The 26,845-nt window shown below is 38.6% G+C and overlaps 2 protein-coding genes and 1 non-coding gene across 4 annotated transcripts; all 3 read right to left on the reverse strand.

Annotated features, from left to right (window-relative positions):
• Positions 1-991: 991 nt before the first annotated feature.
• On the reverse strand, positions 992-20,026 carry LOC119786375 (ATPase family AAA domain-containing protein 2-like). 2 transcript variants are annotated; one of them, XM_038289674.1, is made up of 30 exons: positions 19,570-20,026; positions 17,781-17,932; positions 17,631-17,686; positions 17,366-17,549; positions 16,793-16,880; positions 16,558-16,639; positions 15,868-16,008; positions 15,515-15,635; positions 15,021-15,035; positions 12,864-12,965; positions 12,485-12,593; positions 10,655-10,770; positions 10,180-10,354; positions 9,926-10,014; positions 9,458-9,617; positions 9,015-9,105; positions 8,669-8,846; positions 8,451-8,587; positions 8,250-8,367; positions 7,154-7,340; positions 5,589-5,774; positions 5,321-5,456; positions 4,972-5,168; positions 4,544-4,703; positions 3,863-3,985; positions 3,367-3,540; positions 2,714-3,289; positions 1,736-1,869; positions 1,521-1,649; positions 992-1,356 (listed from the first exon to the last, which is right to left on the reverse strand). In XM_038289674.1, exons 1-30 carry the CDS (start codon positions 19,765-19,767, stop codon positions 1,327-1,329), a joined length of 4,344 nt encoding a protein of 1,447 aa, XP_038145602.1. In that variant the 5' UTR covers positions 19,768-20,026; the 3' UTR covers positions 992-1,326. The 2 variants fall into 2 exon arrangements, with proteins under 2 accessions (XP_038145602.1, XP_038145612.1); XM_038289684.1 differs by lacking the exon at positions 15,021-15,035 and having other exon boundaries at positions 19,570-20,024.
• On the reverse strand, positions 6,923-7,056 carry LOC119786579. Its single transcript, XR_005281204.1, has one exon. It is a non-coding gene; the product is annotated as a small nucleolar RNA SNORA5 (small nucleolar RNA).
• A 206-nt stretch (positions 20,027-20,232) lies between the features above and the next one.
• On the reverse strand, positions 20,233-26,516 carry psma2 (proteasome 20S subunit alpha 2). The gene is made up of 8 exons (XM_038289696.1): positions 26,396-26,516; positions 25,850-25,926; positions 25,571-25,703; positions 24,378-24,500; positions 21,499-21,580; positions 21,269-21,342; positions 21,086-21,143; positions 20,233-20,984 (listed from the first exon to the last, which is right to left on the reverse strand). The coding sequence occupies exons 1-8, from the start codon at positions 26,434-26,436 to the stop codon at positions 20,868-20,870; spliced, it is 705 nt and encodes a 234-aa protein (XP_038145624.1). The 5' UTR covers positions 26,437-26,516; the 3' UTR covers positions 20,233-20,867.
• Positions 26,517-26,845: the final 329 nt, after the last annotated feature.

Consider the following 26,845-nt stretch of genomic DNA (forward strand, 5'->3'; position numbering starts at 1 on the left):
TACTCACACCTACAACGGTGTGTTGCATAACAGAAACATATAGATGTCTGAAGATGTTTAACATTGTATAAAAAATTAATGTTTTTCACATTTCCTCCACTTTACTATAAAGCCCTGCTTTGCGTTAATCCTATTAACTAAACCAATTAATACACATTTAATGCTGTAATGTGACCAAATGTGAAAAAGATCAACGGGCACATTTTAGCAGAACAGCCCCAGTTGTTGGACGTATGGTTTATTCAAATGATCTTCATTTAGCTTATGCAGAGGTAGGTCACCGGTCTACTGACCTACTTACCGTACATATAACCATCACATTGCCCCATTCTCGAATCCAACATAGAAAATTTATGAAAATATCCCTGATCACATGACATGTATTCAGACACATTTGTCATATTGAGCTTAAATATTTTGTGCTACAGCAGTAATACCAGTCTAGACAAATGTAAGATAATTTACAAGCTTGAAGTGTGGCATTAGTTACAATTTTTCTACTAAATTATTACATCTACAGACCAGTTTGAAAGTTTTTTTTTAGCATACCTAATGTAAACAGATGGATTTTTCCTCCACCGTTACTTTAATTATTCTTTTTAATCAAAGTATGGAAGATCTGTGAGGCCCTTTCCTTCGGGAAGAGAAACGTGGGACACTTTATTCAATCACAATGCATCAGGAATTCCTTGTAATCAGATTTTAAATCAGTTGGATTTTAACTAATAATCAAAAATAATGAATTGTAAATTGATGCAGGATATTTTAGAAAACAGCAACAGACAAACAATAAACTTCCTCCATACTTTCCAAATATCTATTTATTTCATAGTTTGTATAAAAACATCACCACATTGATAAAGTCTGTTTTTTTAATGGGTCTGTTAGAGTTAATGCTGCTGGATTAAAAAACTATTGTTGCGGAGCTCTAAACATTTTTAAACAGTGATGCCAATAGTGGTTACAGAAATAAATGTCACACAATGATCACTGACGGTTCACAGATGGTATTTAATTTAGTCCCACTCTCAGTGAAATGTCAAACATGGGTTCATAGGAAAATGGAGAAATAAAATCATCAGTGTATTCCTTTTACAGTTTGCAGTTTCACAAGTGCAGAAGATCTGAAAGCACAAATGATAAACAATAATAATAACAGGTGAAAAAGCCTTTAATTACATATAAACAAGCTGTAATACAAAGCTTCATCTAAATAACAAATATAGATAACTATTGTTTTCTACAATAAAAGTAGGATCAATGCCTGAATATTCACATGGATGACGAGGATTAAGTCAATATTTTCTCCAAAATCAGTCTGAATGATCAGAAGTCTTTGATTTCTATCTCCAACTCCTAAAAAAACAGGAAAAAAAAACAAAACAGATGCATGAAACATGTATGAACAGTTTGCATTAAAAACAGAAGAATCATTTGTTAAAATCACTGCAAATGGATCCTCATCTCACAGAATATTTGAACCCCCAATTCTAATTGATAGTTAAAGAGACAGAACCAACCTGTATCAATGCGGTTTTATTGTAGTCATGTCTGTGTCTGTAGATGCTCTGACAGAGAACAGCGTAGAGTTTTTCCAGCTTGTAAACCTCATAGCCTTCGGTCTTTGCCACCACCTTATCCAGCAGCTCCTGATTAAAATAAAAAACAATGCTGTCAATCTTTTCCTCAGATCTGATAGAAAAAAAAAAAAGAAGTTTAACGCAAAATGACAAACCTGTAACTTGTCTCTGTCCACAACCAGAGGAGGACTTTCCTCGTTGAGGATCTGTAGAGCTTTGTCCACAGGGACCATGTGCTGCTGCAGTACTGTGTTCTTCAGGGCTCGGGTCATTCGTCTCACGTTTCGCTCTGAGGCGGAACACAAAAAAACACACTGAGATGAGAGACACCAACTGATTGATCCATGTTTGATCTCATCCATTTCCTAATAATATCTAGAAAACAGAAAACTGTTAAGAATTTACCTAGTTATAGGGAACTACGGTCAAGAACCATGGGAGTTCATTAAAAACAAACAAACACAAAAAAAACCCCCAACACTGGCTAATTTAGTCTGAATGATTATTTTCCACAGCATTGATGCCAGCTGGGGCTGTAGTCCTAAAGACAAAGATATGAGTGCTTTGGATGGTAGAAGGATCATGAGTTATGTTTCCACCAAGCATGGCAAATATATTGACAACACTTTAACTTGTTTACATCTTGACACATTCCACTAGATGGACAGAGTCTAACGGCAGGAGATGTTCAACATCGACACACATGATGAAATAGTAAAGGTCATAGACTGATGGAAGCACAGAAGAAAAGGGATTCAGAGCTACAGCTGAATGGTTTGGATTAAAGCATAGTGATATGTGAGACAATGGCCTAGTCAAAGTTCAGAACCAAATCTAATCAGGAATCTGTGGAAGAACAGAAGCTGGCAGAACCCGACCCTAAAAGCTGTGCAGCTAGAACAGTTGGATGAAGATAGTTTTTATAACTCAAATGAACAAAAACACTAAACTCTGTTTAAAATTTAAAACACTGAACCCTATTTTTTTCTCTAGCTCACATTTAGGTCGTTTAATCAGATAAAATCCCAGTAGTTTATAATCTGATAAAACATTTTAAAACATTGATAATCCCCTCAGGAAAAGATTTACTGAAGGAATAAGGAGCTCACTTCATCTGCTGATATCTGACCAACCTGAACTGGTGTCCATGTCACTCCTGCCAGCTGCTGCTGCTTCTGTGATTGCTGTCTCTGCCCCATCCACCACCATTGGCTCAGCAGGTTTGCTCAGCTCTGCTTCACCCACTGGTTTACAGTTTTGATCCTCAGCAGAAAGACTGTTTTCCATCTCTGACTGGTTTCCAGTAATCATGTTTTCTGTGGCAGTGGGCTGCTGTGTTTCCTCCTCTTCCTCACTGCAGCAAGCGATGCCTTTGATGTTCTCATCTCCTCCCATGGCGTTTTGAAACGTCTCCGATTTATGTTGGACAGCTTCGTCCTTTTCTAGTGTCTCTTCATCGCGCCGGATGGACTCCTCTTCACCACCTGCCTCCTGATCTGCTGCTCTCACTGGTTCTGTCCCGGCGTCTATTAGATCCTCTTTTGCTGCGACACCATCTTGATTCTCCGCATCTTCATCATCTCCATACTCCTCCTCCTCCTCAGAGGCATACTGAGCCTCATCTTTTGACACATGAGGAGAGGAGGAAGGCTTCCTCTTAGCAATGTACCCAATAGACCAGCGACTTCTCCGACGCTTCTTCTTATGTGCTGAGGGAGCAGAAAAGATCAATGTAAACATGAATAAACTTTGAGCCAAACCGACTTCAGTCAAAAGTACTCATTACCTGTGTTTTTAGGAGTTGTAACGGCAGAAAGAGATGTATTCACTGCTGCTGCAGGAGAGGATTCAACCGCCTGGTTTTGTGGGATGACATCATGGACGCTGGTTTCTGCAGCAGCCCTGGGCTGTTTGGGAAGGACGTGGTAGAAGGAGGGAGCGTATCGCGTTGTAAAGCAACCTGATCATAGGTGAGGAAATGAAAAAAAAAACATCAGAAAAAATAACATTTAATATGATGTTTACATGTGCTGCTTTTTCATAATATGAACTAATCTGAAATTAAAAGGTAAATCTATACTGCTGTAGTTTAGTCAACATAAACATAGTAATTTCTTGTTTTAATCATTTAATCTGGAACTAATTAAACTCAATAAAAATCCTTTATCTAAAAAAATTGAAATAATAGTAGGACGAATAAACATATATTTAAAAACGGAGAAGAAAAACAACCCATTGCTTTTAAATAAACTAACCGCGGAGATTAGGAAGTAATTCCTAACCTCTTGTTTTGCGTGACTCTTTGATCTCCTCACAAATCTTCTCAAAATCCTCATCCAGTTCTTCTCGGATGATGGCGTGGACGGTGTCCTTCAAAGCACACGCTCTGTGACGGATCTGACGGTCTGCAGGGAACACACCAGAATAAGTTTGATCAAATAGGAACAAAAGAATAAAAAGACGAATCAAGCTTTTTACTTTTAACCATAAACATGATTTTTAGTTTATTAGCATCTATTTCCTAGAGCAACATACAGTAGGGCATCACTCAGAGGAGGAGATGTAATACAGGCTTGAATTTGTTCTTTTCAAGAAATAAAAATCTGATTTTTAGTATTTAACTTCAGATCCCAAAGTAATAATTTGTTGAATCACGTTTTTTTTTTTTTTTTCATTACACCTCCAAGTATCCAGTATTCTAGACAGTTTTTACTCATTCTTCTTTCATATAAACCCAGAGTTCAGGATGGAAAACATCAATTTTCAAGTCTTTTCAAACATTCTCAGCTGTTTTAGGTTTGTGTGTTGAACAGACTCTTCTGGGACACTAATGTATTATAATCTAAATCTCTCTGCTGGAAATCTAGATTTATTTGTGTCTAAATTTTCTGCCTCTTCTCAATTATTCACTTGTTGATCAAAATGACCTTTGAATGAACTTAGTTGTTAACTTGCAGTGCTACCTGAGGGGTCCCTGTCTGGGTTGTATTCGAGGGCATTCTGCCAGATGAGGTCTACGTCCTGGAGAAACTCTTTGACCGTGCTGTAGTGATGGAGGTCTATCCTGGAGAGGACTGTAGACAGGTCCATGGGCGTCTTGATGACTTCAGCATAATCTGGAACCTGGTGATAGACATGACCAGCTTTATAGATAAAGGTTTATCCAGGAATGAGTAACTGTAATTTAATGCTCTTGGAAATAATTTTAATGCTATCAACAAGTATCTATGCTTCTCATATAAATCCTTAGTATCCTTTAATTCCACGATAATTGAAAAATAATAATTTCATGATTTTTAATGACCTGTGGAAACCCTGTAGATGAGCATATTAAAGTGGGGAAACCTTGGCTTTGAGTCAGAAAGACCAGAGGAAAAGTTGGAGCAGCTACCTCCTCTAGATCCACAGGCTTGGTAAAAGCCTTGAAGCGTTTATCTTGAGAGAGGCGGTTTGTAACGTCACGCAGAAACAGACGCAGCTCCCTGAGGGTGTCTTCTTCCTGCTCATCCAGGCGTCTGCTTTCCTCCTCCGTCAGCTGACGTGGCGGAGCCGGGGGAGCGACTGGTAGCACCTCTAACGCTCGGAGCACTGAGTGGAGGATTCAGAGGACAGGAAAAGGTGATTCAATCAGAAGAAAGCCTCTGAGGCTAAATCTAAACGTCATTAGTATAGTACATAGGGCTTCCAACTGAACCTAAAACTGCTTTAAAAATTCTATTTATATCAGATCCACCGTTTACCAGCTTTTCTCTTTGAGGCGGGGGCCTTTGCAGCCTGGTTGAGGATCAGATCCTCAAAGAAGTCCCTCCTCTCTTGGCTGCTGGGGGCTGGTACATTGAAAACTTCTCCATACTCGACACGAAACAACTCCTGCACCTAAAACGAGGAGCACGACAGATGTAAAAAAAATAAAAATACAATCCAGGCTACTCTGAATTATCTGCTGTGATGTGTGAAGAATTAATTTTATGAAAGCAAAGTCTGTGTCCTGCTGCAGAAACCTCCTACCTCCATACTGAGCTGCTCATAGCGGAGGCTGCAGGTGGCCAGCAACAGAATAGGAGAGAAGGCAGGGATGGAGCTGAGGAGGCTGAGGAAAGTGGCTCTTAAAGCAGAACCTACAGTTTCCCACCACTGTCCAATATGAGGGATGTACAGGATACTGGGAGACGTTCGCTTGGCTTCTACAAAAATCTGTGGAGCATAAAACAGAAGCAGTCATCTGTATGAATGGGAAAAAAATCTGTATAATTTTTTATTTTTTTTAAGTGGATCAAGCTCAATGCTGAATTGGTATAAACTGAGGGAAGTAAAATGAAATAAAAGTCTAACAACTAAAAGCTCAGCCACTGATCAGATGATATTTTTCCCAGTCACAGCGCAGTAGATCAGGCTGATTGCCAGGGTGGACTGAAGGACTCAAAGCTACTTTAATTGTGTTTAAAATGAAGCAGAGAAACTATATTTTAAAGACGTTTTTCCCTTTAACAACCAAAACATAACTGAGGTTCAATCAGGATGTGAGAGGAAGACAACAACAGCAGCAAAGCTGGACGGGGACAGTCAGCTTTACAACCAACCCATCATTAAACATGCTGGACATGTAGAGAACAAAATGAGCTCAGTTTTTGTAAAAATAATGAATTCCAACAAATGGTGATGGAATAAAATATGATTGAATGCAGATCCTGTGTAGCTTTGTAATAAAAGGATTTTATGTTAACAGTGTCTCAGTGCTGTAATGCCCCCCAAAAGAAAGGGGTTTCCTTTTGAACAGCAGTATTTGTCTTTGTTTGAAGCGTTGCTTGCTACGACACACAGTCACAGCCATATTAATTATTTAGGTCACCCAGATAAAATATTCTGAATGCTGTTCTTCTGACCATCTTTCCCTTAAGGAAAGTTGGAACCGGACAAAAATTACTCCAGCTCAATTTTATTGACAAAAAAAAGGCAGTAATCAGACACAAATTTATGATCTATTTAGATGATTAGCAGTGGATTCTTCACTAAACCTAAGATGTTTATTTTTTCCCAGCAACCAGGAATAAACCTTTTTAAGGACTTTATTACACCCCTTCCTCTGCCCTGCTTAAATGATGAGTTCTGTAAAATTATGAAAGATAAAAGGTGATTAGACACCTGAGGCTGCAGTAAGCCGCACAGACCTCTTTACCGTCTGGTTGGTTAAAAGAATAAACAAAAAAAAAAACAAACAGGCCATTTTTTCCACAGCTAACCGAGCTGTGCAAATGTAATCCCATCATTCTGTTGTCTAAACCAACAATCCAGGATGGAGGCTTTAACATGAGCTCCACAGTTTGACGTTTTATGTACCATGAGTTTGTCTGTAGTACAGATTTATCCCTGTTTTTTATAATGTAAGGAACAGGGCCCATGAACTACAGTTTATGTGGAAGCCATTTTGGCCAGTGAGGTCTACCAAAAAGATCCCACTGAATTTGACAAGGCTGCTAAAGAAAACCTGCAGAGGATCCAATCAAGACTTCCCAACCTTTGTTTAGAGTAACGATATTCAGAAAAGCTGTTCTAAAGCTCCTCTCTATCCTCACCTTTGCACACGTTTCTTCAGGGGCTGTAGCGCTGGCTCCAAACAGGACGGCCATGTCCAGGGTGTATACTGTGAACTTCTCCAGAGCGTGGAGAACGGCGGGGCCCAAATGTGAGCTCTGACCCGAGCCCGGTCGGCCCTCCAGCAGGAGCCGTGGTCGGTAGGATGTGGGCTGACTCAACACGCTCCTATGAGGGGAGAAGAGGTGAGAGGGAGTGTTTTCAGAAAATGTTTAACAATTTAAATAAAAGACATTTTAACACCGCTTATAATAATATGCAATACATATTTCACGGACATACGGAAAAAAAAAGTATTTCTGGAATTTAAGAAAATGTGTTTATCTAAATCAGATTGAAGTTCAGTAACTACCTACAGAACTGTGTCGAGGTTTGATAAAACACAAAAGAATTAAAGCAAATTTCGCAGCAGGAGCAAAGCCAAATCGGGCAAATGGAACGACTCTGGGGTGTACAGCAAAATTCTGCTTCGCTTCATACACAGGAGTTAAAAATATGAACTTTGGTTTACATTTTTGTGGTGAATACCAGTCATGATCTAGATGCTGCTGTGAGCTATACTGAGGGATGCAGCAAAGATGAGCTTTTTAAAATCAAAATTGAAGATAGAAAACAATGTTAACAAAGGATGGAGTGGGGATGCTCTTAAGAGGTTTTTAGGTGGCTTTTATAAAAAAAGGAAGGATATAAGGCCATTTTAATGCAGCCCTAGAATAACCAGTTCTTCGTCCCACCTCTGGTACAGACACCCACCAGCTGGAGCCTCCTCTCTCCAACTCAGCCGCTTTCCGCGGATCCTCAGCTCTCCTCCTTCCATCTCCTACAGTTTGCCTGCAGAAGCTAGTTTCTGCCAGCCGTAGGAACTTCTAACTCTCTCTAACTGGTAGCTTCTCGGCCTAGCCACTTAGCCTAGCAGCTAGCTAGGCTTATGATGGCTGATATTATATAATCAAATTTCATACATTTTAAAAGTTATTACATTTAAATGTTTAAATTTAAGACTTAAGGTGCTGCGGGAACCCTGTTACTTTAATGATGCAGTGCTTTGATGTGTAGTGAGAGAGAGTGAGAGATTACCCGCTGAGACTGAGGAGGCCGCTGGCAGCAGGGGTTTGTATCTGAGCTTGAGAGGAGACCTCACAGTCTTCTTCCTCACTGAACATCAGATCCTCATCCGATATCCCACAGCTCACATCTAGAAGCAAACAACCAAGGAGGAATGACACAGCTGGTCTCTACAACAGGAACACATCGGCACAGGAAATAAAGAAAAGGCACCTTGTCCTCTCTTCCTCTTCAAGCCCTGCTCGGCGTGTGGGAAGACGCGTCTCACAGTGTCCAGAACCTTCTGCAGGGTGGCGTTCAGCAGAGGACGGATGGCAGGTATCAAAGCTTTAGCTGGAGACACTACCGCACTAAAAACAGAGAGAAATATGGGATTAAAGACTTTTATATTAGAAAAGAGAAAAAGTCTTATTGGAGCAGCTTCTTTATACCGTTGGGCAGCTGGTACCATCTTGGACATGGCGCACTTAAAGTCTCTGCTGGTGATGACGATGGAGTTCACGTCCAGAACCAGTTTTTGAGAAGAAGAGTAGATTTGTGGATAGCGGCGCCGGAGGGCACATAGAGCTGCCTCTGAACAAACAGCCTTGATATCTGCTCCACAGTAGCCTATGGGGGGCAGAGGATCATTTCTGAACAGCCTTTATGACCTTCATGCTTTTATTCTACACACTGAACACATGAAGGTTCTTGCTTCTTCTGATCGAGAGCAGGAAGGGAGAGACGACTAGGATAAAAGGAGGCAGAGAGGTTTTTTGCTGCCATTCATAAACATACCAACACATTTTTCTGCAAGCTCCTCCAGAAAAGCCTCCGAAGGTGGAGGAGTCCACTGTCTGGTGTGAATCTTCAGGATGTCTTTCCTTGCCTGCAGTTAAAATGAAGGAAAACCTTTTTATTAATTAAAGAATTTTAAATACATTTTAAATAAACATTAAAACCAGAAAGTGAAATTTTGAATGCAACTTTTAAAGTTAAAAATGCAACATTTTATTTCTAGACTCCTTCAAATATCAAACATGATAAACTGTTGTTAAATTAAAAGAAAAAAAAAATGGAACATAAATATGTTTTAAGTAAATATTTCTAAATGTAGGGTTTAACGTTGCACTTCAGGTCAGGTAGACACAGGATGACTGTTTCTACATCATTTGATTGCTTTTTCCTGCAGAGGATGATTGATGGCCTTTAGGCACATATTTCAGTAGAAATGTCCCCACCTCTCTGTCCGGCAGGCCGAACAGGAACTCTCTGTCGAATCGACCGGGTCTCCTCAGAGCCGGGTCGATGGAGTCCAGCCTGTTTGTAGCTCCGATAACGACAACCTCTCCTCTGCTGTCCAACCCGTCCATAAGGGCCAGGAGGGTCGACACAATGGAACTAAATTGAGAGACAGAAATAAAGGATACAATAAGAAATCCTGATCAACTTCTGGATCTAAAGAATCTAATCACCTTCTTGTTTTAGGTATAGCTGAGTAAGAATGGGACACTTTGAGATTTCTACTGTTTATAATACTTGAATAAAAAAAAAAAACAGGTATTCATTTTGTTTCCTAAATATACAGCAATAACAGGTTTAAGAACTGCAGGTAGAACAGAATTTAAAACATGACCTATTTGAGGTATAAAACCTCAGTACTGCTAACCCGCTCAGACCTGGAGCTAGACAGAAAGAAGAACTCCAACCTGTGGATTTGGTCCTGACGGCTGGATCGCACTGGAGCCAAACCATCAATCTCATCAAAGAAGATGATAGACGGGCGCATTTGATAGGCCTAAAAGAGATTCAGCAACAATAATGATAAACAGCAGCACACCATGATTTAAATACTATAAATATCACCTTAAAGGTGAACATGTTTATTCCAAACTGGATGTTAGTTCCAGGCTGAATAGAAACCCCTAAATGATCATCAGTAAATAGAGGATCTGGGTGTTACCTGATCAAACAGTAGCCGTAGCTGTCTCTCCGACTCCCCCACCCACTTGCTCAGACAGTCGGCTCCTTTCCTCATGAAGAAGGCCACCTTCCTTTCCCCCTGGCTGCACTCGTTGGCCAGCGCTCTGGCCACCAGGGTTTTCCCAGTGCCTGGGGGGCCATAAAAAAGGCAGCCCCTGAAGAAAGGAGGGGGATATGTAATCTCAATTACACAGAGAGAGAGAGAAAAAACAAAAGAGGAAAATCTGCAAGGAAAAAAGCTTCCATGTGCTGCAGAATTTCATGTACACATGTTTCTACTAGGAGATAAAATTGTGTTTAATAAATATTTTAAGTTTTTTTTTTTTCCTGAATGCATTTTATTGTTTTTAACAGTGTCCCAAAGGATTTTTATTTTTCTTTTGTTTTGTTTCTGCCTATGTTCACAGTCAAAGCCAGAACTCCCTAAGGGTCTCATAATGACAGTAATGGTTTACCTTGGTGGTTGAATTCTGAACCTCTCAAACACCTCTGGGTAGAGCAGGGGGAACACCACCATCTCCTTCAGGGATGAAATGTGTCTGCTCAGACCTCCAATGCTGTCGAAGCGAACCTGGAGCAGGCCGAGAAGAGAATTGTTACGATTCTTCTTGCGAAAGTAGTGAGAAGCCCAAAGACTGCAAGTATTTCATTGAGATTAAATGGGATTAGTGTTCAGTTGGATTTGGATTCGGCCTTTGACTCGGCTGTACAAGGAGAAATTTTAGTCTGAACTCTCTTTCTAATACTGTAATAACTAACAGCACCCCCACAGCATTATGCTGCCTTCACCATGTTCAACCATGGGACTTTGGGGTTTTTCATCACGTTAAGGCCAAATTTTTCAGTTTAGTCCCTTTTGATAAAAAACATCTATAACTATGTTGCTGTGTCCCAAATGTCTTTAGAAAAACAGCTGTTCTTTTTTTTCTATTCAGCCGACTGCTGATGGCAATTAAAACATTAAATCTTATTGATTATAACATTTTAATCTTATTTACAGCAGTGTTGGGCAATATGGCTTTAAAATCTATGTTCCAATTTTTCATCCTACTAAATCCAACTCGCCCCCACCTCACTTAAATTTCATAATAGATAAGATGATTTAAATAAGTCTATTTTTAAAGTACTTTGTATTTTTCTAAGAGGTGACCTTAATTTAAAGGGCAACAAAAGTTGGGAAACAAGAAATATTTTCAGTGTTTCACTAGAAACACTGAAAATATAACAAACTAAAGGTTTGCAGCTGGTGTTTTCACATACTGAGCTTGTTAATCAGCCTTGAGCAAACGCCAAAGAACGGATGTCAGTCTGAGCTTAGGACCCCCAAGGAGTGGATTAGTAGAAAGAAGCAACAGTATAAAAAAATAAATAAATGTTGATTTTCCAAAAATTTCATTTTCATTCAAAAAAATTTTTTATTAAATGATCAAATTATTTAATCAATGAGCTCCATTTTAGAAGCATAAGAGTGAAGGAGAGGACAGAAAAGGAGAAAACCTTCTCAGGGTTCCTACAGCATAAGGCGAGTTAAATTCAAGACTTAAGACTTTTTAATGCCACTTGAAATAAAAATTTAACACCAAATTTACAAGAAACACAAGAAAAACCTGCTTGCGACAACTTTACCCAAAAGTTTAACATAAACCATTGCACTAATGTTTCAAATTTTGAAAAGCTTCCCATACAGAAAGAAAGCTAAAAACAAACAAATGACAGATATTTTTTAACAATTATTTAACTGAATTCACAAACTTTGTTTTAGCAGGGAACAAAAAAATCAGTTTTAAAGCCACAACATTACCAGTGCCAAGACAAAAAGTTAATGGTGCATCTCCCAAATGTCCCGGGCGAGACAACGCTTTTATTGGTTCCGCTATCGGGACGGAACCAATAATGGCGGGCCGTTTTTTTTTTTTTTTTTTTTAATACAATTTTTTTTTTTTAATTTTAATGTTATATTTAGATTACAAACATAAATCGTAATAAAAATAATCCTATTTATGATGTTTTACAAAATAAGACCTACGAAAGACTAATTTAAGACATTTTAATACCAATTAAGGCCTTAGTTTTATTTTGAAGAATTCAATGCCTTTTAAGACTTTTTAAGGACCCGAGGGAACCCTGCTTCTCTTCAAATTCACAATTAAACTATGTGTTGTTCTATCATCTGAAGGTTCGCTGCTGTGATGCCCTAAAGTTAACGAGGTAGGAATGCATAGACGGAGACATCCATCTCTTAACTTTTTAAAAAGTAAATCATTCCTCTTCATGCAATCCTTTACCGTTTTGTCTATCTGCATGGGGTCTACGTCAGCGAGGCTGGCTCCGATCTTCATCCTGTCTTTATGGATCCCCAGCAGGTCTTCTTTAACGAGGTTCATCGGCAGACACCTCCAAGAAGAAAACAGATAATATAAAGTCACTCTTTACAGAGATGCAACGACTCCCTGGTGTCCCCATCTGCCAACAGAGTCACCATCACCAAACAAGGAGACGCTTCACAGTGCTCACATCGACAACTTCTAATAACTAAGGACTTTTGGTCTAAAGAGAGACCAAAAATGCTCCTTAGTATCAGCCTAATGTTGACATGACAGGAACTTCTGATTGAAGTTCCCCTCCTGCTGCTCCTCGATCAGATATCAGTGTTGGGGTCCTCACCTGTTGACCGGCCTGCTCCGGTTTTTACTGCGTCGCCTCTGGAATTTCTCATCATCAGATGACGATGATGTGGAGTCGCTGCTGTGGATGGCGTGTCTTCTCCTGTCAAGTAGAAAGATTTTCCTCTTATCTCAACCCTTAATGATGCCAAATACAGATGATTACATAAATTACAGTAAAATTTACACCTAAACATGTATAGCAGGTTAAAAAATAAATAAATAATAAATAAATAAATCACCACCACTCATAAACAGACACACAAGTGGAACAAAAAATGTAAACAAGAATCAGGAGTTAAAAGGTTTGATTTGGAGAAAAGACTCAACTATATGAAGAGTGTCAGGTTTTACGATGTGTTCATCTTATCAAAGTTTATTTCCTGAATTAAAAACAAAGGATTTGTAGGATTAGAATTACATTTTTAAATCACGTCAATATCTACGAGCTAGACTATGATAGTATCCTAAACATACTAAGAAAACATTTATAACATTTATCTCTGAATCAGTTCAGTTTTATCATGATGGATGTTTTCAAATAAAGAAATAAAGAAATCCAGTTTCTATGTCGTTACTTAATTATTTCAGCAATTGATTTATTTATCAATTATTTTTTATTAATCCAAAATAAATACTTAACAGTATCTTCTCCTAGTAGATATACATTCTTCAAAGAAACAATTTGAACTTGCACAGTTTAGATTAAGTATAAATGTGGGGGGTGGAAAAACAAATATAAACATATCTTCTATTGACAGATGTATAATCTGGTTATAAAATGTGCTTAATAGATTTTCTTTACAGAATTTAAACCACATTTTTAGACACTTATATTATATCTTTTGAACAGTTTTGCCTTAACTAGTGACCCAAGTGTGTATTTCTTTCAGCGAATATCAAGTTTTAGAGTTTTTAACTAAAGTTAATAATCCCATTACTAAATTATTTGGCCACTGTTTCAATATTTAATAAATCATATTGCTATAAATTTAAGTCACAATTAGAATAGAAGGAAGCTGTCAATTAAAATTAAATAGCATTTTTCCCCCCTACAAAACCCACTGTAGTAGAACTCTACACTAATGTTCAATATTATCCTACTGTGCTGAACAAAAATATAAAACCTCTGTACTTCCTGCTGTGTTCATTTCCTCATTGGAATTACTGTTCATGACAGGCATTAAAACAGACGACTTTTCTCTCATCCTTTCCTTGAACAAACCCTGCATTTAAACATAAAACAAAGTCGGAGCAAGATGACAAAATATATATCAAATCTATGATTATTGCAGTGAAGGCGAACACATTATGATTACAGAACCACCTGGGCTGCAGTAAATGTGAGCCAATTATACAGGAACTGTTTGATCAGAAATAACGTATTCTGATGGAAATAATGAATCAGTTTCTTCTCTTGTAGCTGCATCACTGACTCCATTTTTAAAATGAATCCAAGGTAGAAAAAGCATCAACACCAGAGTTATAACATTGTAACTACTTCCATCAGCATTATCATTGTGCAATATATTATTAACAGTAGGGGTGGAACAGTTCACAAAATCCATGGTTCGGTTCGGTTCACGGTTTCGTGGTCACGGTTTTCGGCTTGGTTCGGTATATGTTGATTGTTAGCCTGACATGTTGGTCGTGTTGCTGTTAGCATAAACAACACGTGTTGCATAATGCTTGCACACTGTTGCACTTTTATCCACAACTTTCTTTCCGCCGTCATAAAGTGCTGCTGGCGCATCTTCAAACTCCTGTTCTTTCCCTCTCGCCATACCCACACAATTCTCCACAACAACTGATTTTTTTCTGCTACTCCCAGCTACGCTGCTTCGCTTCTTCTTCTTCTTGTTTACTACTGGTGGTTGGCTTTGGTCGCAGTACTGCCACCTTCTGCTCTGGAGTGTACACGCTTCGCCTATGAGAAAAAGGAGCAGCGCATGAACCGAACGAAACACACACGAATCGAACCGAGACAGTCAAACCAAACGGTTCGGACGGTTTTCATAAACCGTTCCATCCCTAATTAACAGTATTGTTTTAAAATAAAATAAAAGACCAGACACCAACACCCACAAAGCTGTTAATGACCGTCACCCCCCCTCAGACAAATTAAAAGCCCAACAAAGACACACAGCAAAGGTCTTACCTCTCAGAACTACTCCTGAGGTTTGGAGGGAAGCGAAGAAAAACAGAAAAACAAGAATGGTTGGATGGATCTAACACCCAGGGATAAAAATGGGGGACGTCATACATCTTAATGAATAAATAAATAGGTTCAATCGAAGGCTTAAATCAAACAGGTTTCCTTTACATCTGTTTAAAGTCCTTTAAATGGGAAGATGGAGGAAGCTCTGCTGTATTAAGCAAATAGCAGAACATCCCTGCCCCTCCCCCACCTGTTGCAGCCTGATGGAAGCCTCTGACTGTTTTCCCTCAATAAAAAGGAGGTCAAATCAAACGATATTACTTTATAACAGAACAGCAAAAAGGTGTAATTATGATAATCAATTAATAAATAAAGGTGTTTTCATTAGATGGAGGCGACTGTTTCTGGTAACTTAGGAATAAACTAATATTGACTCCTGTGGAGGTTTACAGTTGAATCACAGTGGATTTTATCCAATCAGCAGTAAAACCAACCTGCTGGTTCTCCTTTGGTTATAGGGGCTCCTGGGGGCCGTGGAGCTGAACCTGAACCTGCGTCTGGTAGGAGACGAGTGCTCCTTAAAATACATGCTGCGTTTCCTGGGCTCCCGGGGTTCTGGAAGATAAAATGTGTTTATTAGGTCGACTCAAACGTCACAATAAATCAGAATCCAAAAACCGGATTCTAAACAAGAAACATGAAGATTTTTAACAGAATTCAAGACAACAGCTTTGGGCAGCAAGTTCTGCTTTTCTCCTGGGTTTGGATGGATCTCTGTAAATCTGATCTTCCTACAGGATCTCATCCACATTTCAGGTAAATCCATTTCTTTGAACAGATTCCCTACCGTCTAACGGGGCCTGGTAGCGAACAACCGTCTTTCTCTGTCGGAAGTCGTATCGTTGGTGGTTTTCCTCTTCCTCATCTTCGCCATCCTCATCGTCCTCTTCATCTTCCCCATCTTCGCCATGATCATCCTCATCTGCCTCTGAGTTTTAAATGAGAAGACCAGCCGATCATATAAATAACAAGAAGATGTGACATCGTTCCTGATGTTGAAAGGATGGCGTTCAGAGGAGAAATGACGACAGCGTAGGGCTGGGCGATAATTCAATAACGATATATATCGATCGATAGACGTGTGGCGCAATAGAAAAAAAGAGAGTCGATAAAAGTTATTTATTTGTTATATTTATTTTGGTCACTTTTCTGGTCACTTTAGTTTATTCTTTGTCAGTATTTAATAAAAACTCAGGTCTCTTAAGTTATTTTTCTTTAAAACAATTCTGTTATGGTTAAAAAAGTTGGTTAAATAAAGATTTAATTAGAAGTCTGTGTTTGTGTTCTTTATTAAAATTAAATTTAGCAATATCATAAAATGTCCAGGCAGAGCTGCACATAAAATATGGTTTCAAATGTTTTCAATAATTATCGATATCGATCAATATGCATTTTTTTTTATCGATAAGCTTTTTTTCTATATCGCCCAGCCCTACGATAGCGTTTCCCACAGAGTCCAAAAATCAAACCATCTCACCCTGGTTCTTCTCTTCAGATTTATTATTCTTAGTGCTGGTCCTCAGAGACCTTCTCATTCTATCTGAACTGTAGACACCAAGCTGCAAAGAAGAAACAGCAAAAAAAAAAGTTAAAAACAAAGTGGAAATAACATAAAACCCACATGGTCCAAATAAAATCTTAAACAACTTATGCAGCAGACAGTTTTAGCAGTTTTAGCTCAGCATAAGAAGTTTAAAAAAAAATTTTACTACCTCTTCTGTATTTTCCCTGTCTCTGCTTCTCAGTCGGCGTCTCATCTTCTGCATGTCGTCCATCTTTTGGAGGACTGCTTCAGCGGTGCTGAGGAGAGATCAGAGCAGAACATTTTCTCTGGTGGGAAAAAGTTTCTAGCTGCTTTGGAAACTGAAAGTCCAGCCCAGTGGGACTGGAAGAAAGGAGTCTGAACACCAACAGCTGAGTCTCGCCTTAGAATATCGACAAATTGAAACCCAAACACACGATGATGCTTTGATCTAAACCATTGTATTATAATCATGGCTGCTGGAAGGTGAACCTCCATTTCGGATAGCACCCCCCCCCCCCCTTTTCTCTTTTTATTAGATCAAAAAGGGTTCAAAAACATATAAAAACACTTTTGTTTAAATCTATAAACTACTAATAACCTTACCATCCATTTTGAAAATGTTCAACTTTGCATAACTACTAAAACAGACAAATGCCTCATGGTCTGGATATCTATAGCTTTGCGCGGCTCTGTGGCTAACGTTAGCTTTGAACACAACAAACAAAGTTGGAGAGAAACGGTTAAATGCAGATTCACTCACTTGGTGATGAGGCGATCATAGAGCGCAGACTGTTTACGGGAGTCCAGCTTATATCTAGTGATTCTGGAGCTTCTTCGCACCGAGTGATCTTCCTCCTCCTCTTCCTCCTCCTCCACCCCCCGACTCTGCAGGTTGAAGCGACTCCTCTTGGGGGTGGATGATGCCTCCACTTCATCTGGAACATCTGGGAGGAAGGAGAACAAACCGCATTAGCCATCCTGAACCCAGAATGCTTCCAAACATCCATCAGCTTCATGGTTCTCACCTTCTCGCTGCTTCTCGCATGTGGACTTTGCTTCTCTCTGAAGCCGAGAGGACTTCCTGATGACAGCAGAGCCAAATCAAAAGTGAGATTATTATGTTGGTTTTTTATTACAGATTTGCACTCTACCTGGAGCTAATGGTCCTTCATTACCTGGTGCAGTAGCCCTCAGCTTTGTCCTCATCCACAGGAGAGCTGGTTTTGGGCTCCATGTCAGAAAAGGAAACTTCCAGTTTAACTCGTCCTCTGCTCCGTAGGGAGTGACTGAGACTTCTTCCATCGTCCTGTTTCAGATCCGCATGACCCTGATATAATTACAGAGAGTTTAAGTTTTTATAAGAGCTTGGAATTTAAATGGTTTAGTCTAATGAGAGACATTTGAGATAAGTTGGATCCTTAAATATTTCTCAAGATAAAACACAATATTTATTTTATACAAAATGCACAAACAGATAGGAAAATGGATATATAAAAAAAAAACAGTTGTGGACAATAAGTACAAAGATGGATGAATGGCTTGATCCACACAGGGTAAGCTAATAGGAATAGAAATAGTAATATTAATGTCTTTGGTTATCCAACCCTGGAATATATTTGAATGAAAAGTTCCTTTTCTATATCTTTTAATGTCTTTGTAATACTTTTTTAGTCACTGCTTTTCAGGTTTCTCCGTCTTCTAATTTTAAAGTCTAATCTAAAATATTAATAGTTCACTTGTAATATATGGCAGATGGAGACTTTAAGAAAAGGAAGGAAGAAAACAAAGCACACAAGGAAATAAGGAAAGTAGAAAGGACGCAAAGAAAGGAAAGAAAAATGGAAAGAGATCACATGGAAGAAAAAAAAAACACACAAAACAAAGAAGAACCAAAAGGCAAGAAATAATCTGGTTGCTTTAATCTACTTTATGTAAGCACACATCTAAAACCATTGACTGTTTCAGAGCAATGACCTCATCATGATTTCATGTGGTTTCATATCCGATTAACACATTTTAAAATGATCAAAATAATATAATTATTTGGTTAAGACAACAGCAGAGGATACTGGCAGATACTCAGATAAGGAAACCTCTCCCTCAGCCATGATCTGCCTCATCATAACTACAGCAGACCCTTATTCTGAAGGTATCTCATAGATAATGTGTGATTAAGTAGGTTTCAGACATATTAACCCTGAATGGGTTCAGATCTAATCCAGATTGAAATGAGCTGAATTCTTAGTGAGTCAATAAGGCATTGCATTATGACCAGCCAAGTGAACAACCTCCTAATGTTGGTGGAATAGATCTGACAGCAAATTAAATGTTGTTGTTGTTTTGGAGGCATGCATGAGCAGGAGGCAGCCCGTTTCATCTCTATCATTTAATAGTTGTTGGAGGAACAACATAGTTTTCTGTGAATTTGCAAATAGTTCTTTAACTAAACACAGTAAAACAGACAAACATGGTTGAATGTTTTCACAAGCTGCGCTTAGAGATAAAAATAAGTTAAGAATTGATTTTGAATCAAACTATAAGCATAATATTTTGACAATGGAACAAAGCATATAGTCTTAATATTCTTTTCCTATTTATACTTATATAGAAATTGAAAATACTGTAATTCTGAACAATTAAAAAGGCGTAGAAACTAGAAAGTGCAACAAGTCTTAATATAATCAATGTCCTATGAATCCATGAGTGAATGGAGGGAAACGATGATGTTGCTTATCTACTACAGATAAATAGACCAATGATATTAAATGACCATTTGATGTGAAATGATGATAGTTAAATAATCGTTAAATAGAGAGTTTCTGTAACATGAAGCAAAGCGAAGCAGCGATGCATCCTGGCTGGAAGAATCTGATGAGCTAGTTAGCTCCAAGCTAACTAGCGGACATTAACTACCATTAACGACAACTTATCCCATTACTAAGCGCTGTTCCAGGGTGTGCTTACATTTATGGGGGTGTTTTCTGGGCTGCTGAAGCTGTCATTCAGGGACCGAGAGGATCGGGTCATTCGGGCGGACTTTCTCTGCGACGCGGGAATCAGCGACAGAAAGTCGGTGCTCGTTTCCAGGTCCATCGACCTCCTCTTCGGAGCGGTAGCCATCGGTTCGGCTCCGACGCCACCGCTGCTGCGTAGAACCACCATCTTGACTTTAATACCACCTCAAAAGATGAATCCCTCAGTCGGTTATGGCCGAGTTTAAGCTAACGTCTTCATAACAGAAATAGCGCGCAGCCTTCCTCTGCTGACACAAACTGGCTCCTCCGTAAGCCTTGATTTCTGGCGCCATAAACGTCATCTGGGCGTTACGCGGAGAAGAGTTTTAACCCTCCGCTGACATAAAAAGTGCTGACTTATTTAACAAAAACAAAGATAAAACATTTACATTTAAATCATATCAGAAAGCTGGGATACTTTAGCCATTACTGTGGACGCCATCCAATTGAAAGTACGCTTCAAAATATAGAAATTAAAGAAGCGGAGGGATACATAAGTGATCAGGCAAGGTGATCCGGTGAACGTTAGAGCCCGCTCATCTCCAGAATCCCAAAACTCATTTTGAAATATTTTCAAAATAAAAGCTTCCAAATAAGAAACAAGGAGTCAACGACAGTTCACTATTCTTTATTTGAATAAGTGACATAACAGTGGAGAAAATACAAACTGAACAGCTGTATCAAGCCTGAAAAAAGAAGTACATAATGTAAAACTGTTGTACAGCAACCAGATCTTGACAGTAAAATCTCAAAGGTTATCCATTGAATCTTTCACACCTGCTTTTATTTTTTTATTTCAATTAAAAATGTTAATGGAAAAAAGAAAAGCCAAGAAATATAATCTTAGACTTTAATGATTTCTAAGTGTGTTTGTACATATTTTCAGCAAAATTTGTTACACAAATGGAGTGTCTCCAAACTCCTTTGAAAAAATTAAGGGCAACAAGAAAATGAAGATTCAGTGGAACACCTGAGATTTTTGTCAGAGTAAAAAAAGCTTTTAGTTTGCACAGCAGCCAATTGTCACATAACCTAGCATGTCTTAAGGTAAGGATGGTTATTCTGGCTTATCTCAGGTATAAATACATTTCTGTAGACACTGAGAAAAAGTAGTCATTAGAGTGCCTGGATCTTGATTATGGTGATGAAATTGTGGTTGTAACCTTAAGTTTCTTGTGACTATTGGCTACTGCGCTACTAAATTTGTTTTTTGAAATAGGGGCAGGTGCCCCATCTGGGAGGATGTGTTCACGCGATGGCCGCCAGGTAATCCTTCACCTCTGCTGGGGTGAGTCTTTTGAACCCCGCCTCGTTGCAGATTCCCACCTCGATGTTCTCCTCTGTCATTTGACCCTCAAAACTCTCCTGAAACACAAAGATAGACGGAGGTCAATTATAGATTGAAGACAGTAAAGGGTATCATATTATTATAGCATTTTAAAAATCGTTCATTTAAACTGTTCCACCTTCAGTGTTAGGATTGCTGTGTGAATGGCATCTTCTAACTCCAGGTCATTGTTATACCTGAAGAGGTAAAGAAAGAAAGGTAAATGAACTCAATGTATTATAATTGAAATATTTAAGCTATAATCTGAGATTAAGACTTTTGAAAGAGTTTGCTAAAAAATATGCCTATTCTCAATTTCTACCTTTTTTCAAGGAATGTTTTTCCATTGACGTAGTTCTTTCCCATGGCTGTGGCTTTCCATGCAAAATATGCTCCCTGTAAGACACCAATGAATGTTATAGACCCACCATGTTTATGACACTTATATGACCTTTAAAAAGTATAATCTATTATCCAACTTTAATTTTCTAAACCTATTGCTAATGGAAGTTTAAAACAAATTCCCAGACAATGTGAAATAAATCAACATACAGAAGGATCAGACTGGAACAAGTAGGGGTGATCCTCGTCCCAACCAGCTATCAGCAATGACACACCAAATGGACGCACGCCACTAGGAGAGAGAGAAAACAAACAAACATCATATAAGAATATGTTTTTGATAGTCCCTAAAGTACCACAACCGAACAACTTAAAGTAGGATTTTCAACAGGATGAACTACAAATGTAGATCTGTGACTGATTTCATTCTGTCTCCTTTAAAAACAGATCCCAATGGAAGTAAGTGAACATTCAGGAGGATCCCAATACACTGTTAAATTATGTAGATTCATAGTCAGTCTTTGTTTCAAGCCTTATGATATTCACAGAGAAAGAGAAACCACCCCTCCCTTTGTAATATGATCTGCTCTGCATGCTATGCTCTGGAAGGTGTCCCATGGAAAAGCTACAAAAATGAGCTAAAAGAAAAACTGAAAAAACACAAATCATTAATGTGTCATGAGCCAAATTATGAATGAGTTAATTAAAAACAGAGTTAATATGCTAACGTTAGCCGAGCTCTTTAGGGAACAGCTTAAACATGATGAGCGAGTAAAAAAAATAAGCCAACAGTCAGAGGTGGGTAGTAACTAGTTACATTTACTCAGTTATTAAAACTTAACTAACTTAAAAATGATACTTTTAACCCTTACTTGAGTAATTCCTTGGATGGCTACATTAAATTTTTGCTCAAGTTAAATATGTTGAAGTGGTGAACCTCTTACTTGTAGGGGCGTCCTGATACAACTTTTTCTGTCTGATAGGATACTGATTTTGAAGCTTTGAGAATTGGCCAATATCGACCCGATATGATATGAATTCTAATACCTTTTATTACTTATTTTATACTGGAGAATTTGTGAAAAGGCTTGAACAAGTAATATCACTAAAACATGGATCATAAGTCATTAACAAAAGGTATGAAAACAACTGACTCATGTAAAATTAACCAATGAGTTACAGAAACCTTTTACGGAAGCAGAGTGTTTCTATTAGTATCAAAATATCCTAGATAGTAGAAGCTAGTCGATAAAATCCGGTATTAGTATTTTGGCTATCGGACCAATATGGGTCACCGCTAGGGCTGCAACAACGAATCGATAAAATCGATAAAAATCGACTTTTAAAAGCGTTGGCAACGAATTTAATCATCGATTAGTTGTGTCGCGCGATTAATGCGTCATCCGCCGCCGCCGTCATCCCGGGGAAGCAAAAGAAATATGGCGGAGCGAGTCAGCGCCGCAGTTGCAGTGTTGCCAACTCAGCGACTTTTCAGACCCCTCCAGCGACTATTTAAAAAAAAAAAGCGACTAGCGACAAATCTGGCGACTTTTTACGGTGTCACTGGCGGCTTTTGGAGACTCTTACGTGAAAGCATGTATCGTTCCTACTCTTGTCCTCCAGCGGCAGCTGCTGCTGTGGGGCGCCTCCCCCATCCCAACGCCTTTCTCCCTCTCCCACAGGAATCCCTCTCAGCGCTGCAGTCCGAGCCGCAGGATTTTAGTGAGGAGTTTACCCTCAGCGTCCAGACTGCAAATGAAGCGCGCATGCCCCGGGATTGACGGCGCAAATTGATCACAATAATTAAAACAGCCTGCGCTTTGTAAAGTGAAAAAAGTCGTAACATGCGACTTTTGTAAAAACAAATGAACATGGCACGGAAGCACCACTGTTATGACGCAGCACCTGAAAAGAAAACAGGTTGGAGCCTTCAATGGCAGAGAAGAGAGCTGATCAGCAGGATGAGTAACCATGTTTGTTTGGTTTTAAAGTGGGGAAACGTTACGTTAGTTTCTCAGGTAGCTCATCTGATGCTTTCCTTACCGTGTTAGTAGGTTACAGACAGTGATAAGGTTGGCTACTTATTTTACTTTTAATTTCATTTGAATTAGCTTAAGCAGCGTTTATATTTTCTTTATAAATAAATTAAATTGCAAATTATGAGGGCAAGGCTTTTAAAGTTTAAATCTTCTGGCAAAGATAAAGTAAAGAAGATCCTGCAATTTATGGAAGTAAAGCAGAATAAAATCCAGCAAGATCAGTAATATGTCAATTAATTAAATGTAAATATCTGTCTTTGGAGGATGTGTTTTTTAGCACCCCTAGTTCTCTCATTTTTATTCCAAATACAATTTATAATTTGAATCACAGGGCTATTTTTATCTCTATGGTTCAGTATTTTCTCAAGCAGCAACTTTAACTGCTATACTTTCCTGTCTTAAAAGGCAGAACTCTTCTAGTCTAAAAAAACCTCATTTGTTGAAATGGGGGGGCCTATTGTTTGAACCCCTTAGGGGCTTTTAAAACAAAAATGTCTTTTTTTGCGCTTTATGAAACAAAGTACCCTATATTTTGTGGATGTACAGGTACATTTCTAATGTAAGTTTGCGTAGTTTTAAAACAAACATTTATTTTTCATATTGCACCAGTACAGTTAATGAGAAACCTGTACTTGTGTGCTTGTTTGTTCTGTCTAAAATGTTTATTTTGGAATAAAGAGGTTAATATAAAAAAAATATTTTGTGTCCGATTCATCGATTAATCGAAAAAATAATCGGCCGATTCATCGATTTTCAAAATAATCGTTAGTTGCAGCCCTAGTCACCGCTACACTTGAGTTAAATGTTTGGGTATTCTACCAACTTCTGGTCACAGTGATAAAACTAATGAAAAACCATCTCATTCTAATGTAATGAATTGTTATTGCATTGCACAATAATGGGGTTTTAAACATCGCTGTTGATTAGGTATCAGTCTACCTACATATTTTTAAATAAGTTGGATTGTTAACAGTGATAATATATTCTGAAAGGGGTATTCATCACCTCCTAGTGCAAAACAAAATGGTAAAGATACTGAATGTAACGTACCCAGACTGTGTGTACTCCTGCATTACAGATGCCACCCTCTGGACAAGCTGGCCTGTAGGAATTGGCTCCTGATACACCAGATAGTACTGCTGTGCCAGCTTCCGGGCTCGTCGCACCAACACCCTGTCATGATGAGAAACCTGTTACTCTCTGCCGGTGACGACTGAGCTGATCAATAACAAATAGGTAAAGCCCTTGTCACAACTTGACGATTCAGACAGCGTATGCCTGACATACGAAAAATCTGTCAAAAATGCTTGCATAGGTTGGATAAGTTAGAGTTATGTGTTGTATAAGTTATGAGCACACTGAAACACGCTGGCACACCTCGACACATGGCGAGTACTTTGAGAAATTTTGAGCATGGTGTAATGCTCAAAATTTCTCAACATATGCCATGCATATATTACAGGTAGGTTATTTGATCGTTGACATATGTTAAGTGTAAGTTACTCATAAGTTGTGGCGTCTAGCTTATCCAAAAACTAGCAGTAATTTGTGCCTAACTTATCAAAAACTTCTTTCCAACGTATATAAACGTATTTGACGTGTTCCAGACGACCACTGAACAAAATGGCAGCATTTTGGTATAAAAGGGGGTTCATAGGAGGAAAACGTCAGTTCTCTTCCAGACTTCATCGCCATCATAGGGTGAGCGAGGAGGTGAGTGTGATGGATATTCCCTGCGTTCACGACCACGGCCAACAAACTTCCTAGCAGACATGACGCTGAATCTGCTGTGACTGCAAACCTTCTCTCTTTTTTTATTCATTTATTTATTCATTAGTTTTTTGCTGGGCGATAAACAGCAGCTAGGTCAATACGCTGATTAAAGAAATCTTTATGCATGCTGGGTGCATTGCTCTCCCTTTGTGCATCATTTCATGGCCATTACGCTGCCGTGCGTTATGAACAAGTAAGGCTTTCGATGGACATACACTCTAGAATTGTTATGAAAACATTATGTATTCACCCAAAATTGAAAAAATACATGGAAAGTTCAACATATGCCAGCATTTTAGAAGATTCTGGGAGGTTAATGTTGCTAAATAGTCAATGTGTAACAGAGGCTTTAACCAGCAAAACTGCAATGAAACATAACATAAAAATGTTTATACATGAGATATTATAAAGAGCACAGCAGTTCATTTAGAAAGGCTTAGGAAATGTTTCTCAGTGGAAGGTTGGCATACCTGTAGTCAGGTCCCATACCACTGTAAACCATTCCTATATGTTTGGTAATGGGTTCCACTTTGTGGACACTCTGCTCATCGTACAGGATGGACTTCTGCTTCTTCTCTGTGGCCAGGACAACTCCATTTGTAGCTGCAACAAAACATCCAGTGTAACAAAAAAAATTAACACAATAGTGACCCCAACAAGCTTTAACTCCAAGTCAAATACCGTAATTACTAGTTTAGCTCAGTGGCACCATTTCTTTAAGTAGGAGATGGTATCTAATGAACTCCTACCTTTGATGCCAACAGAAGGAGCTCCTGCTGCTACAGCTGCCAGCGCATATTCAATCTGGACCAATTTACCTGAAGGGCTGCAGGGTGACAACACAACGATTAGGCATCATTATGAGAGCTGGAGGGGAGTAAATATCCTCTACATGCAAACAAAACTATAAGCTAAATAATGAACTACAAGATAGAGACGAAACTGAAAGTAAACTAAGAAACTGACAAACTTGAGTTAAAGTTAGATTTCAAGACAGCCGCACTCGACTCTTCACAAGGACTAACTACTTATTTTGCCATTCTTAACTTTCTACCCGATTATAATTAATATAAAATAACTAAAAAGGGAAAATGTTAAAGTTAGCCACTAAGCTAACAGGCGATTCATTGGACGACAATGACAGTGCATCAAATCCAGGCGCAGCTGAACCGCCTCTCAGTATCTAAACGGTCCACAGAGTAGGCTCTTAATCCACCCGCCATTCTGGAAAACATTTCTACATCCAAACTTTAGCTCGCTTGAGAGGTTTCTATAGTTATTTTCATAAAGTTTACCTAAATGTGGTGAGAGAGAAACTGTAGCCACGCTCCGCCATTTTGATCCTCTTCTTCTATGCCAAGGTGCAGAAGCGAATCCAAATACCCTTTAGGGAATGTAGCGCCCTCTATGGGACAACTGAATACATTACATGGGAATTACATTCAGGCAATGATGATAAATATTTCGAAATATTCAAATAATAGCTTATTGATATGCGTAGAAAAATAAAATCATTAATAAAACATGCCAGATTTCTACACTGTTTTATATCTTTTATAAATGTTAATTGTTATTCGCTTTCTTTTTTTTTTGCCATGTTTTTGCATCTAAAAATTATTGATAAAGAATTAATAAATAAATTCTTGCCTTGTGTTTTTTTAACAGATAGCAGCGAAAGGCAAACAAATAATATTTGCTTTAGACAAAGAAATCATAGCTTATAAGTTTAACAGGAGTAAAGCGTC

Source organism: Cyprinodon tularosa, unplaced genomic scaffold (assembly GCF_016077235.1).
Source record: "Cyprinodon tularosa strain WSP-4 unplaced genomic scaffold, ASM1607723v1 ctg107, whole genome shotgun sequence".
NCBI classification, from domain to species: Eukaryota; Metazoa; Chordata; class Actinopteri; order Cyprinodontiformes; family Cyprinodontidae; genus Cyprinodon; species Cyprinodon tularosa.

Coding starts and splice junctions, on each gene's coding strand:
- psma2 (XM_038289696.1), bottom strand. CDS start 26,436: ATGGCGGAGCGTGGCTACAGTTTCTCTCTCACCACATTTAG. Junction 25,704..25,849: donor TCCTTCTGTTGGCATCAAAG/GTAGGAGTTCAT, acceptor GTTTTGTTGCAG/CTACAAATGGAGTTGTCCTG. Junction 24,501..25,570: donor GGTATGGGACCTGACTACAG/GTATGCCAACCT, acceptor TCATCATGACAG/GGTGTTGGTGCGACGAGCCC.
- LOC119786375 (XM_038289674.1), bottom strand. CDS start 19,767: ATGGTGGTTCTACGCAGCAGCGGTGGCGTCGGAGCCGAACCGATGGCT. Junction 17,687..17,780: donor GCTGAGGGCTACTGCACCAG/GTAATGAAGGAC, acceptor TGCTGTCATCAG/GAAGTCCTCTCGGCTTCAGA. Junction 1,357..1,520: donor ATAAAACCGCATTGATACAG/GTTGGTTCTGTC, acceptor CTGTTTTTTTAG/GAGTTGGAGATAGAAATCAA.